The sequence below is a fragment of the Microdochium trichocladiopsis genome (assembly GCF_020744255.1).
Source record: "Microdochium trichocladiopsis strain MPI-CAGE-CH-0230 chromosome Unknown B0I36scaffold_14, whole genome shotgun sequence".
In the NCBI taxonomy this organism is placed as follows: domain Eukaryota; kingdom Fungi; phylum Ascomycota; class Sordariomycetes; order Xylariales; family Microdochiaceae; genus Microdochium; species Microdochium trichocladiopsis.
In genome coordinates this window covers 224,866-237,306 of record NW_025763557.1, presented here as the reverse complement: position 1 = coordinate 237,306, position 12,441 = coordinate 224,866, and the positions used below count along the sequence as shown (strand labels likewise).

Genomic DNA, 12,441 nt, shown 5'->3' with positions numbered 1-12,441 from the left:
ATTCCAAAAGCGTCCACATGCAATGAGTCGGAATGAGATTGTGACAGTCAAGTGTCCAGACTGAACCTGCTAAGCCATTCTCGTGACCTGTCCTCCTCTCTGTATTCATCTTCCCACTGACACGCGGCAAAATGGCTGAGCCTGAGCCCATCGCCATCATAGGCATCGGATGCCGCCTGCCAGGCAACGTCGGCAATCCCGAGGATCTCTGGCAACTTCTGAGCGAGGGCCAGTCTGGCTGGGGCAGGGTCCCAGCCGACAGATGGACTACAGACTCATTCTACCACCCAGATGGGTCCTCCATTCAAGCATACAATGCACAAAGCGGCTACTTCCTCACCCATGATGTGAAGGATTTCGACTCTAGATTTTTCGGCTTCAACTCGCGTGAAGCAGATTCTACGGACCCGCAGCAGCGCCTGCTGCTGGAGACCAGCTACGAGGCCCTCGAAAATGCCGGTATACCGATCGAGAGCCTCCGCGGGTCAGATACTGCCGTCTATACTGCAGTATTTGCTCGCGACTATGACCGGATGCAGTATAAGGACCTCAACAACATCTCCAACTTACATCTTGGTGGAGCTGGAGAAGCGATTCTCTCAAATAGGTTGTCGTATATATGGGACTTGAAGGGTGCTTCTATGACTATCGATACTGGCTGTGTGAGTTTAAATCACTCTTAGGTGCCCTGTGACCTTTGCTGTTCTGTGCTAATTCTTTCGTAGTCTGGAAGTCTGGTGGCACTCCACGAAGCATGTCTCGCCTTGCGGACACGGCAGAGCAGGCTGGCTATCGTCGGTGGGACGGAGCTGCTGCTACACCCGGACCAGTTCGTGTGCATGGCCGCCGCTGGGTACGTTGGGACTCTTGCTTAACCCCTTTCCGACCCATCTGCGTACATGTGACTGACCGTGTCCAGGATGCTGAACTCGCATGGAAAGTGCTTCACATTCGACAGCCGAGGGTCCGGCTATGGCAGAGGCGAAGGAGTCGCCACAGTCATCATCAAGCGTTTGTCCAATGCCCTTGAGGACAACGACAATATCCACGCCATAATTCGCAACACTGCATCCAATCAAGATGGAAAGACGAATGGAATCACCCTGCCCAACCCGGACTCCCAAGAGTCCCTCATGAGGAACATCTACCACACAGCCGGCCTTGACCCCCGAGACACACTCTACGTGGAAGCCCACGGCACGGGAACCGTAGCTGGCGACGCCGCGGAGATCAAGTCTATTGGGAACGTCTTCTCTGAGCACAAGCGAGAGCGCGATCTGTTCGTTGGATCAGTGAAGACAAATTTGGGCCACACTGAGGCGACGAGTGGTTTGGCTGGCCTCATAAAGGCCGTGCTGGTCCTGCAGAAACGACAGATTCCGCCGAATTTGAATTTTGAGAGACCTAAGCCGGGTCTAAACTTGGAACAGAGACAGATTGCGGTGAGTTACAGTGGCCCCGATATTGACGGAACCCCGCTGACGAATTGCAGATTCCTCTCAAACTGGAGCCGTTGGTTCCGGAGGGTCATCAGGGCCCCGTTAGAGCTTCCGTTAACTCATTCGGCTACGGTGGTACGAACTGCCATGTCATTCTAGAACGTTTTGAGCCTGGGACAACTGGTCGGGCAGTGGACTCAGCAAGTGTCCAGAACGGTGGCCCTACTCACACCCATGCAACCAAAGGCCACACTGTCAACAGGCATCCGATCAACAGTAACCACACCAATAGTGATACTGGTATCGAGGATGCTACAAATCACAACGCCGCAGATTTCCACGAAAACAATGCTCACGCTACCAATGGAGGCGCCACCAATACAGAGACCAGCGCGCAACAGACTTATGCGACCATCAGCCCACCGCTCATATTCCCGCTGAGTGCCTCATCAGAGGCCGCCCTAAACGCTATGCTTAAAGGTCTCGCGCAATGGACCTCCGGGCGGACGTTGGAACACAACGCCCTTCGAGACCTCTCATACACCCTATCCTGCCGCCGCTCGCAGCTCAAGTGGCGGCAAGTCTGTGTGGCTTCGACCTCGGAACAGCTTCTATCAGAGCTCCAAGCTCAAACCAGTGCCAAACCCTTCCGAGCAGCACCGGCAACCAAGCTGGCCTTTATCTTCACCGGCCAAGGCGCGCAGTGGGCTCGCATGGGTTATGATCTGCTCTCAACCTCGGACACATTCAAGCAATCGCTAGAAAACGCTGGGAAGTTACTGAAATCTCTAGAATGTGAATGGGATCTTTTCGAAGAGCTGGCGAAGGCCGATGGCGAGTCCCGTATGAACGAGAGTGCTCTAGCCCAGCCCATTACGACGATTATCCAGATGGCACTGGTCGATCTTCTAGGAGACTTTGGTATCCAGCCAAGCTGGGTGGTTGGACATAGCAGTGGTGAGATTGCAGCCGCGTATGCTGCGGGTGTGCTGAGTGACGACGACGCGATCCGATCGTAAGTGGCAAGTCACTCCATGGATTTGGGCCGAGCCACTAATGGGGGATCTAGCGCGTTTTATCGTGGCAAATCATCTTCTGTTGCGAAGGCACTGAATGACCTACCTGGTGCCATGCTGGCGACAGGATTCGGCGAGCAGGCAGCCATGCAAACTATCAAGAACGCCAGAATCGACGAGTCCAAGGGCCGAGTGACGGTAGCTTGCGTCAATAGCCCGGAAAGCACGACATTGTCTGGAGATGAGCCGGCCATCGAGGCCGTCCAAGAGGCATGTGCCGCGAAAGACGTCTTCGCCAGGAAGCTGAAGGTTGAGACTGCATATCATTCTCACCATATGGAGAAGGTCGCCAAGTCGTACGCGAGCTCTTTGACGAACATCCGGCCCAGAACCATCCGCGAAGGCGTCCAGTTCGTGTCTTCCGTCACTGGAACTACGAAGATAGAAGACTTTGGAGCAGCATACTGGACGCAGAACCTGGTGTCGCAGGTACGCTTCAATGACGCCGTGGGCCGCTTGGCCAAGAAAATGCACGACTCTGGCAGTCAGGATGCAGCCAACGTCTTCGTTGAGATTGGACCGCACTCTGCTCTCCAGGGACCACTGCGACAGATTCTTGCCACGATGCCGGAGTTCAAATCTTCGTACTTTGCCCCTTTGGCTCGTGGCAAGAACTCCTCGAGTACGTTCGCCACGGCCATTGCAAGATTCTTCGAGCTTGGGGTCCCTCTTGACCTCCGGAGCGCGTTCCGACCCAGTCAAGGATCCGTGAAATCTCGCGTTATTGGCAGCATGACCCCGTACCCTTGGAACCACCAAGTAAAGCATTGGAAGGAGTCTCGCCTCAGCTCCGACTACAGATTCCGTCAATTTCCCTACCACGATCTCCTTGGTCTGTACGACGAGCACAGCACCATCGAGGAACCTCGCTGGCGGCACATGCTCAGCCTCGAGCGGCTTCCGTGGCTACGGCATCATGTCGTCGATGGGCAGGTCATCTTCCCGCTTACAGGGTACATCTGCATGATATTGGAAGGCTTGAAGCAGCTGGTCCAGATGCGCACTCCAGGCTCCAAAATTGCCTCCTATACGTTCAAGGACACGCGCATACAACGTCCTGTGATCCTTGCGCAGGACAAGAACGAGGGCTCTGCCTCTGACGTGGAGGTGCATCTCGTTCTCAACCCCTCAAAGGACCACGGTAATGGTTTGCACTCGGTCCGCATCCTTTCCCTGCAGCAGGACGGCAAGTGGGCGGAGCATGTGTCGACCATGGTCCGCGCCGAGTTGCAGGGCGTATCTGAAGTTGAACACTCTACATTCTTTGGAGACGAAGACAGCATCGCATTTCAGGACGCACTGGAGGCCTTGGACCGCATCACTGCTCTAGCAAGAACCGCCCTGGATCCCGAAGTAATGTACGCAGAGCACCGAGAGGCAGGCAATGACTGGGGTCCCAGCTTTGCGCTCGTCACCGAGGCGAATATCGGAAAGGGAGTGGCTCTGGCGAAGCTCCACAACCCGGATATCTCTCAGTGGATGCCACACGGCTACTTCCAGCCGCATCTGGTACATCCAGCGACTCTCGATGCCAGCAGTCACATCTTGGCGACGCTGTTTCACAAGCAGGTGCTCAACGCGCCACTGATGCCGGTAAAGATTGACGAGTTCACTTTTCACAACGAGATCAACACCATACCAGGCGAGGAGATGATCATCGCATGCGAGATGGAGCTGCTAGGCAAAACGGCCGTGCTGGGCAAGTCGTGGCTATTTCAGCGTGATCCGGATAGTGCGAATCTCAAGTTGATCATTTCCAACAGCGGACTGCAGCTCCAGGCCATTGGCGAGGAAGTGGGAGGGACATCCCAGCTCTTTGAGCGCTACACCAACTCTCAAATGATGTGGAAGGAAGACCCAGGGTTCTTGAACGAGGCCACCTTCCATGCTTTGACAAGTCCACAAGCTGAGAGGAGCCAAGAGTTCTACGACAGGCTTGATGTCAACGAGAAAGCAGCCCTTGTCTATCTCTCAAAGGTTCGGAACTCGCCACAGGTGCAGAACCCTGACACCGCCACGCTGCCACACCTACGGGACTTTTGCAACTGGATCTCCGACTGGACAGCAACATCCAGCTTCCGCGAGACTATTGCAAGTATGAGCGAGGAAGACAAGGTCTCGATCTTGGACAAGTCTCTCAACATCGGATCACACGACGGAGCACTCATAGGCCGCATTGGACCGCACTTGCCAGCTATTCTAGACAACACTATCGATAGCCTGGAGCTCATGTTTGAGGGCACCCTACTGAGCAACTGGTACCGGGAAGGCCCGATGCTGGCCGTCAACAAGCAGATGGCAGAATATTTCACCACTCTGACTCATAAATATCCGCAGATGAGCATTCTCGAGGTCGGGGCGGGCACAGGAAGCGCTGCAGCCCATTTGTTCAATACTCTCGGTGACAATGGGAAGAATCTGATCAAGCAATACTGCTACACTGACATCTCTGCTGGATTCTTTGAACAGGGCAAGGCACTTCTGGATAAGTGGAAGGCGTTCGTGGATTTCAAGGTGCTGGATATCACCAAGGACCCGATTGAGCAGGGTTTCGAGCAAGCCCACTTCGACCTCGTGATTGCATCGAACGTTCTTCATGCGACACCCTCGATGGCCACTACATTGCAGAATGTCAGGAAGGTCCTCAAGCCTGGCGGCAGGATGTTGATGGTGGAATTCACTCGCGTCTCGGCGGCAAGTCACATTGTCTTTGGCACTTTGCCCGGGTAAGTCTACGTTCTCATGTCAGTGGTGGAGGACTCGTACTGATTTTGTCTGTTCTCAGCTGGTGGGCCTTTGAAGACGGGCGTGGGGGCGGGCCGACATTGTCCATAGACGAGTGGGACAAGCACCTCCGTGCCGCCTCGTTTGACGGCGTCGAGTTTGCTGCGCCCGATTGCGATGGACCCCTTTCTCGATTCGCCTTCATCGTTGCCAAGGCTGTGGACAATGGTGTCGAGAAGTCCACATCGGACACGATCGCTATGCCTGAGTCCATTCGGGTAGTGCACAGGGGAACTGGCTCCATGGCGCAGCACATTGGCGAGACTCTGCTCTCTACTTTTGAGACACAGGGACTTCCCACTGAGATAACCACATGGGAATCACTAGCTGCAGGCGAACCGCCAATCGCCCAGGACGATGCGGCCTTCTACGTCATTCTTGACAGCGCGAACTCGTCTGTCCTGGTCAGGCCTTCTCACGCAGAGTTCAAGACGGTTCAGGCCATACTGACTAGAACTCGGTTCGTCCTGTGGGTAACCTTTCAAGAGGATGGTGCTGTCCAACTGGCGGTCGAGGTACTAGGCAAACCCGACATAGCCGCAGTCAAAGCTCTCATTGGTGGGCTATCACGAGTGGCTCGTCGAGAGAACCAGGCCCTCAAGCTTCTGACCATCGAGGCCAAGGACCTCGTTCACGAAGACAATATGTCAGAGCTGCTTTCTTACATCCATCGCATAGCCGGTCTGGTTCTCACCCCCGAGGTCGAGCACTCTTCTCTGCTGTGCGATTCAGAGTACGTCGTTTCCAACAGCAAATGCTTAATTCCGAGACTGCACCTGGACACGCACTTCAAGCACTGGGCGGATCGCACCAACCACAAGAACAAAATCGAGGAGCACCGCTACAACGACCCAGAACTACCCCTGCGTCTTGAGGTCGGCACACCCGGCCTCCTAAACACGCTGCACTTTGTCCAAAACGACGTCATCTCCGCGCCCCTCGGCGACGACCAGATTCAGATCGAGGCAAAAGCATACGGGATCAACTTTCGCGACGTGCTCATCGCACTAGGTCAGATGCCTCCCGGGCAGCCAATGGCCGGCGAGGTCTCGGGCATCGTCACGGCCGTTGGCTCGGGCCCCTTTGTGCAGGACACATTCAAGGTTGGTGATCGCGTGCTGGCGCTGAGAGGCCAGGCCTTCGCGAGCCAAACGCGGGTCAAGGGCCTCCATGCGCACCTCCTTCCACAGAAGATCCAGACCAGCTGGTCGGACGCGGCGTCGATCCCGCTCGTCTTCGCGACGGTGTATTACAGTCTCGAGCATCTCGCCCGGCTACGGCGCGGGCAGACGATTCTCATCCACGCCGCCACGGGCGCGGTTGGTCAAGCCGCCATCCAGTACGCGCAACATATGGGAGCGGTGGTGATCGCCACGGCCAGCACCGTCTCAAAGAGACAGACGCTGATAGACAACTACGACATACCCGAAAGCCACATCCTCAACGCCAGGGCTGCACCGGCCGCCGTCAAGCGCAAGATCATGCGGATGACGCATAACAAGGGCGTCGATGTCGTGCTCAACTCGATCGCTGGGGAGATGCTTGCCCAGAGCTGGGACTGCATCGCGTCGTTTGGCATGCACATTGAGCTCGGCAAGGCTGACATTTACAAGAACAGCAGTCTCAGCATGGCGCCTTTTGACCGCAACGTTTCCTTTGCGGCCGTGGATCTTTTCGTCATCTGTGAGCAACGGCCAGAACTATTCTACGAGCTTGTCGATAAGACTGTTGAGCTTTTTGACAGTGGTGTATTTACTCCCGTCAAGCCTGTCACGACTATGCCGATTGACAAGCTCGAGGCGGCATTCAGACTCATTGCCGAGAGAAAGCATGTCGGTAAAGTGGTGTTGGAGATTCCGGATAGTGTGGTTGTCCAGACTGCGCTTCCCCCCCCACCTCGTGTGGCACTGGCTCGTGATGGCACATACATCATTGCTGGCGGGCTGGGAGATATTGGACGAAGGTTAATCATGCTGTTGGCGAGTCTTGGAGCGGGCAATATCATCACTCTGTCAAGGAGGAAGCTCGACCAGGCTGAGCATGATGCTATCGTGGCCAAGGTCGGAGCAGCGGGCAGCAGGCTCCATGTCCTCCAATGCGATATAACTATTGCTGAGAGTGTGCAAGGGCTACTGAATCACTGCCAGAGATCCCTACCGCCCGTCCGAGGCATTCTCCATAGCGGCATGGTGCTCATAGTAAGTGGGATCTTGCCCGTAGACCTCAACCATGACACATGGACTAACAATTTTACAGGACCACCCCATACCCGAGCTGTCTTTAGACGACTGGAACACAGTTTTAGGACCCAAAGTACTTGGCTCATGGAACCTTGACAACGCCTTTTCCTCGCCCGACCTGGACTTCTTCATCATGCTGTCATCAGCCAGCGGTGTCATTGGCAATCCCGGCCAAGCCAACTACGGCGCCGCCAACAACTTCCAGGACGCCTATGCCAGATATCATCCGGAGACCTACAAGACGCGATATACCTCCCTGGCACTCCCTCCCGTCGGTGGATCTGCGTACATCGACGACCTCATCGAGGCAGGTACGACCGTGGCAATCACCCGCATCGGTGCGTTTGTCATGTCCCTCGAGGAAATACTGCAGGTGATCGAATATTCTATGCGACAGTCCGATGACATGCCCAGGACGAACTTGTCTATCATGGGCTTCGATAGGCAGTCGGCGAGCGAGATGCCAGATTTGACCTTTTGGACACCCATGTGCGAGACATTGCCACACTCAGTGACGGGCGATAGCGAGGGCAACAACGGCGAGGGCACAGCGAAGCGCGACATTGAGGGTTTGCTGAAGGCTGCAAAGACTATGGACGAGGCTGTCGATATCATCGCGCAAGCCACCGTTGACAAGTTTGCAATCTTTCTGAACATCCCCGTGGAAGATCTCAGCATTCACCAGGCCCCTTCCGCGATCGGGCTGGACTCATTGGTTTCGATCGAGCTCAAGAACTGGATCATAAGGGCGTTCAAGGCGACATTACAGGCTTCGGAGCTCGCCAGTGCCGCAAGTATTCTGGCGCTCGCTGGGACGCTCGCGATGAGGTCGAAGTTCGTCTCCCCCGACATTCGCAATCTGACCAGCAACGGGAACTCAGCTCCTCACGACGAGGAGAAGGCCGAACAGAATGGAGCAGGTGAATGCACCACGAAAGAAAACGGTATCCATGCATCAGTAGAGTTACCACGTCTTCCCGTACCAGACCTCGACACTGCCATGCAGAAGTACTTCGACAACAATTCGCACCTCGCAACCTCCCCGGAAGAACTCGAGACCTTCCGCGACGCAGTTCAGGACTTCATCGCACCCGACAACACAACCCGGAAGATCTACGAGGACATCAAGCGCAAAGCCGCCGATCCTTCCACGAGTGGCGCCTGGGCTAACGAGTATCTGATGGAATACACATTCCTCACCCGCCGGGAACCGACGCAGTACACAAGCTTCGCTGCAATCTATCACCCCAGCAAGAACCCGCACACACAGGCCGAGGCTGCGGCGATTATTGCGACCACGGCGTTCCGGTACAAGAAAGAAATCGATGATGGGACGCTCGAGCCGACATATATGCTTGGGATTCCGGTATGTACTACACTGAACAAGTGGCTGTTCAACACGGCGAGGCTGCCTGGGGTTAAGAGAGATGAGACTGTGAAAGGCAGTGGTGATTACTGTGTTGTCATGAGGCGTGGTCGGGCTTTTGTGGTTTTTCTGCAGGAAGGGGGTGAAGATGTCCCACTCGATGCTGTCAGGGATAGCGTGACTGCCATCTTGGACTGTGTTCGGGACCAAGGCACCCAGGTGGGCTTGTTGACGAGTGATAGACGAGACTCATGGGCCAAGGTAGGCATTATCTCCCTTTGTGATTCTAATAGCATCCGGTCCTCTAACAACATCCGAACAGACCCGTGAGCGACTCCTAACACTCGAGCCGCGCAACGAAGAGTACTTCCGCCAGATTGAGGCTGCAGCATTCGCCATTTGCCTGGACGACGGTGCCCCCGAGACCCCCGAGGAACGCTCCAAGCACTGCCGCTTCGGCGAAGGGGCCAACAGGTGGCACGACAAGGGCGTGCAGTTCGTGGTGGCCGCCAACGGCAGCGCAGGTGTCATCTTCGAGCACTCCTATATCGATGGGACGCTGCCACTCCCGCTTCACACTCGCATCGCCGACGCCATCAACGCCTACAGTCCTTCCAATAACACTAACGGCAAGGACGGCGACAAGTACAACGGCCACACTCCTCCCTTGCCACAAGAACTACACCTCACCACGGACATCGAAGCAGACTCACAACTGACCACCCTCCAACAAAAATGGGCATCCTTCTCCACCGCCCGCGAATTCATCTACCATCGCACACCCTCTTTCGGCCAGACATTCATCTCCTCCCACAACCTTCCCCTAAAAGGCGTCCTTGACGCAACAATGCAACTGGCGACACACTTCTACTACGGCACCCTCCCACCAAACTGGCAGCCCGTAGCACTCACCCAGTTCAATGAAGGCCGGCACGACCTAGTGCAGCTCAACTCCCCCGCGGTCAAGGCGTTCTGCGACGCCGCGACCGACGAGTCCAAGTCGATGTACGCGCGCCGCACGTTGATGCTCAAAGCCGCACGGGACATCAATGCCCGTACGCGTGAGGCTAGGGAGGGCCATGGGTTCTTCAGGTTGTTCCATGTCATTGACAAGCTCCAGCCGCCAGAGGAGCCGCGGCCGGCGATTTACACGCATCCGCTGCAAAAGAGATTGGATAACTGGCGGGTGATTAGCTACATCAATGATGTGAACTTTGACAGTGTGCAGATTTCGATGGATCCGGAAGCGTTGAGGCTGAAGTATACCATTGAAGCGGACAGGTACGGTTTCTTTTTTCTGACATTGCGGATACTAATGAGCGAGAATGCTAACTTATATTGCGCCGTAGTTGTGTTATCAGCACATGCTGTGGTAAGGATAAGGTGGAAGATGTGGCTCGGGCTATTAGGCAGGCTGTAGAGACTATGAAGGTATTGATCACGGCGGGTGTGAGCCGCGAACGGAAGGAGGCCGTATAAAAGACGTAAGAAAGTATATGTGCGCTCTTTCGTTTCCTACTATCCCTCTAGTGATAGGGTGGATGAAGCTATAAATCATTATAAAAACAAAGAAACAAAAAAGCGAAACGTGCTAAGATAATGTCACGATCCTGCCTCCGGGGTCAACCGTCTGGCAGGGCGCTGGGGTTGCTGTTCTGCAAGATAGGTAAAGCCTGTGCGATAACAACTAACACTCTGCTTTCGTTCTCTCTTGATGGGTTGTCGTGTCTCGGGGAAGAGATGCCAGCTTCGGCAATTGAGTGACTAGTTCAAGTGTGTGGTGAAACTGATACTTAGATTGATCGCTGAAGTACAAAGGTAATGACTGTCTATCAAGGAGATCCTCCATCCTATATACCCTTTGTCCTTCAGTTCCGTTCGTTGCCGGGATCGTTGGATATGCAGTGATCCTCATATCCGGGATCGCTTGGATATGTTGCGATCCACATATCCACGTCCGACCCCTGTCGTGTTTTCTGCTGACATAATGTTCTTGATTACCTAACGTCTTTCTGGGGTGTGCCTTCCCGCGTGCATGACCTGCCCTTGTCCCTGGCCCGATCTTGCGACCTGTTGGTCGGGTTGTCACACCTATAAGCCCCCTTTATATTGGTCCCTACGCCGTCTTGCTATACCGATTTTGGATGCTTTACATAAATACTAGAGCCTCCGAATTTGGATGCGATTCACCAGCGGCCCGTTGAATGCCTCGTACTTGAATGAAGTGAAAGCTAGAGGGTTAGTCCCTGGGGATAAAGGCTTCCCAAATGGGCAACTTCACGGCCACTTCCAGCCCAACTGCGCCACCTGGAGTCCGATAGCCAGAGTGCGTTGTTCGCTTTAAGTATGGCGGTGAAGCCTCTTCAGCCTCTAGTTCGCTCAAGCACAAACCCTAGCCGGGGCGGCAGAGTAGGATAACCCTACGAGGACGGGGTTGCTAGGCAGAGCGGCGGCTAGGGTTCGTTGAAGTGGGTCCACTATCCCGATTAGGAAATATAATAAGGCAGAAAATCATATTTCCTAATCGGGACAGCTAGAACTAGAGGCCCCCACCGTGGTGCGGCGAGGGTTAGAGCGCCCCGTGCTTGAACGATATGTGACGACCCGACCAACAGGGGAACTGTTTGGGGCTGGGGTAACAAACGGGCCCAGCGCAAACAAGGCCGCAGGATCAGGCCAGGGACAAGGGCGGACCAGCGAAGGCTGGAGGGACGCACATTAGGTAATCAACCCACCTTACGTCAGCAGCCGACATCAAGCAGTCGCAACGCGACAACAAACCGTCGGCATGCGACACCTCGAGTGTCGCAGGACCACGGGCACGATGAAGGGCAAAGGAGTATATGTTCAGAAGGATTTCCTAGATAGACAGTCATTACCTTTGCACTTCAGCGATCAATCTAAGTATCAGTTTCACCACACACTTGAACTAGTCACTCAATTGCCGAGACTGGTATCTCTTCCAAGAGACACGACAACCCCAAAGAGAGAACGAAAGCAGAGTGTTAGTTGTTATCGCACAGGCTTTACCTATCTTGCAGAACAGCAACCCCAGCGCCCTGCCAGACGGTTGACCCCGGAGGCAGGATCGTGACAAGAAGGCTATTACGGCCTGGTCTATTAGATCCTCGATGTGATTATCTCCTCCGTCTATCTTGTACCCTAGAGTCTCCGGCTCCTCGGACCCGCTGTATATGGACGAGACTACGGAGATATCGTCGCCCCTTCTCCTATTAGAGGTATTATCTAATCTCTGGATAATGTCCGCGAGTGTAGACCACTGGGCGTTGTTAAACCGGATCCGGAGCTTCTCTGTAGCCTCTTTCCGGCCTAGCCGTCCTGCCCGGACGTAGTAGCAGAGATATCGCTTCTAATAGACTAGGTACCGGTCCTTTATGGCCTGCTCCTTCTCCGCCTTAAAGGGGCCTGCGGCCGGGCGGCTATAATCCGAGCTAGCTAGGTAGCGGAGTACCTCGTTCGGCACTTGCGCTGTCCGCTCGAGAGCCTTCGCAACAAGCCGCTCGAAGCTCGCCCCG

General features: G+C 54.9%; 1 protein-coding gene across 1 annotated transcript; it reads left to right on the top strand.

Annotated features, from left to right (window-relative positions):
- Positions 1-131: 131 nt before the first annotated feature.
- Positions 132-10,453, top strand: B0I36DRAFT_299658 (uncharacterized protein; the record flags this gene model as incomplete). Its single annotated transcript, XM_046151985.1, has 11 exons — positions 132-662; positions 726-853; positions 920-1,442; positions 1,493-1,693; positions 1,826-2,454; positions 2,509-5,241; positions 5,301-5,791; positions 5,822-7,497; positions 7,556-9,166; positions 9,228-10,186; positions 10,255-10,453. 11 exons carry the CDS (start codon positions 132-134, stop codon positions 10,382-10,384), a joined length of 9,612 nt encoding a protein of 3,203 aa, XP_046004753.1. The 3' UTR covers positions 10,385-10,453.
- Between the last annotated feature and the right edge of the window lie 1,988 nt (positions 10,454-12,441).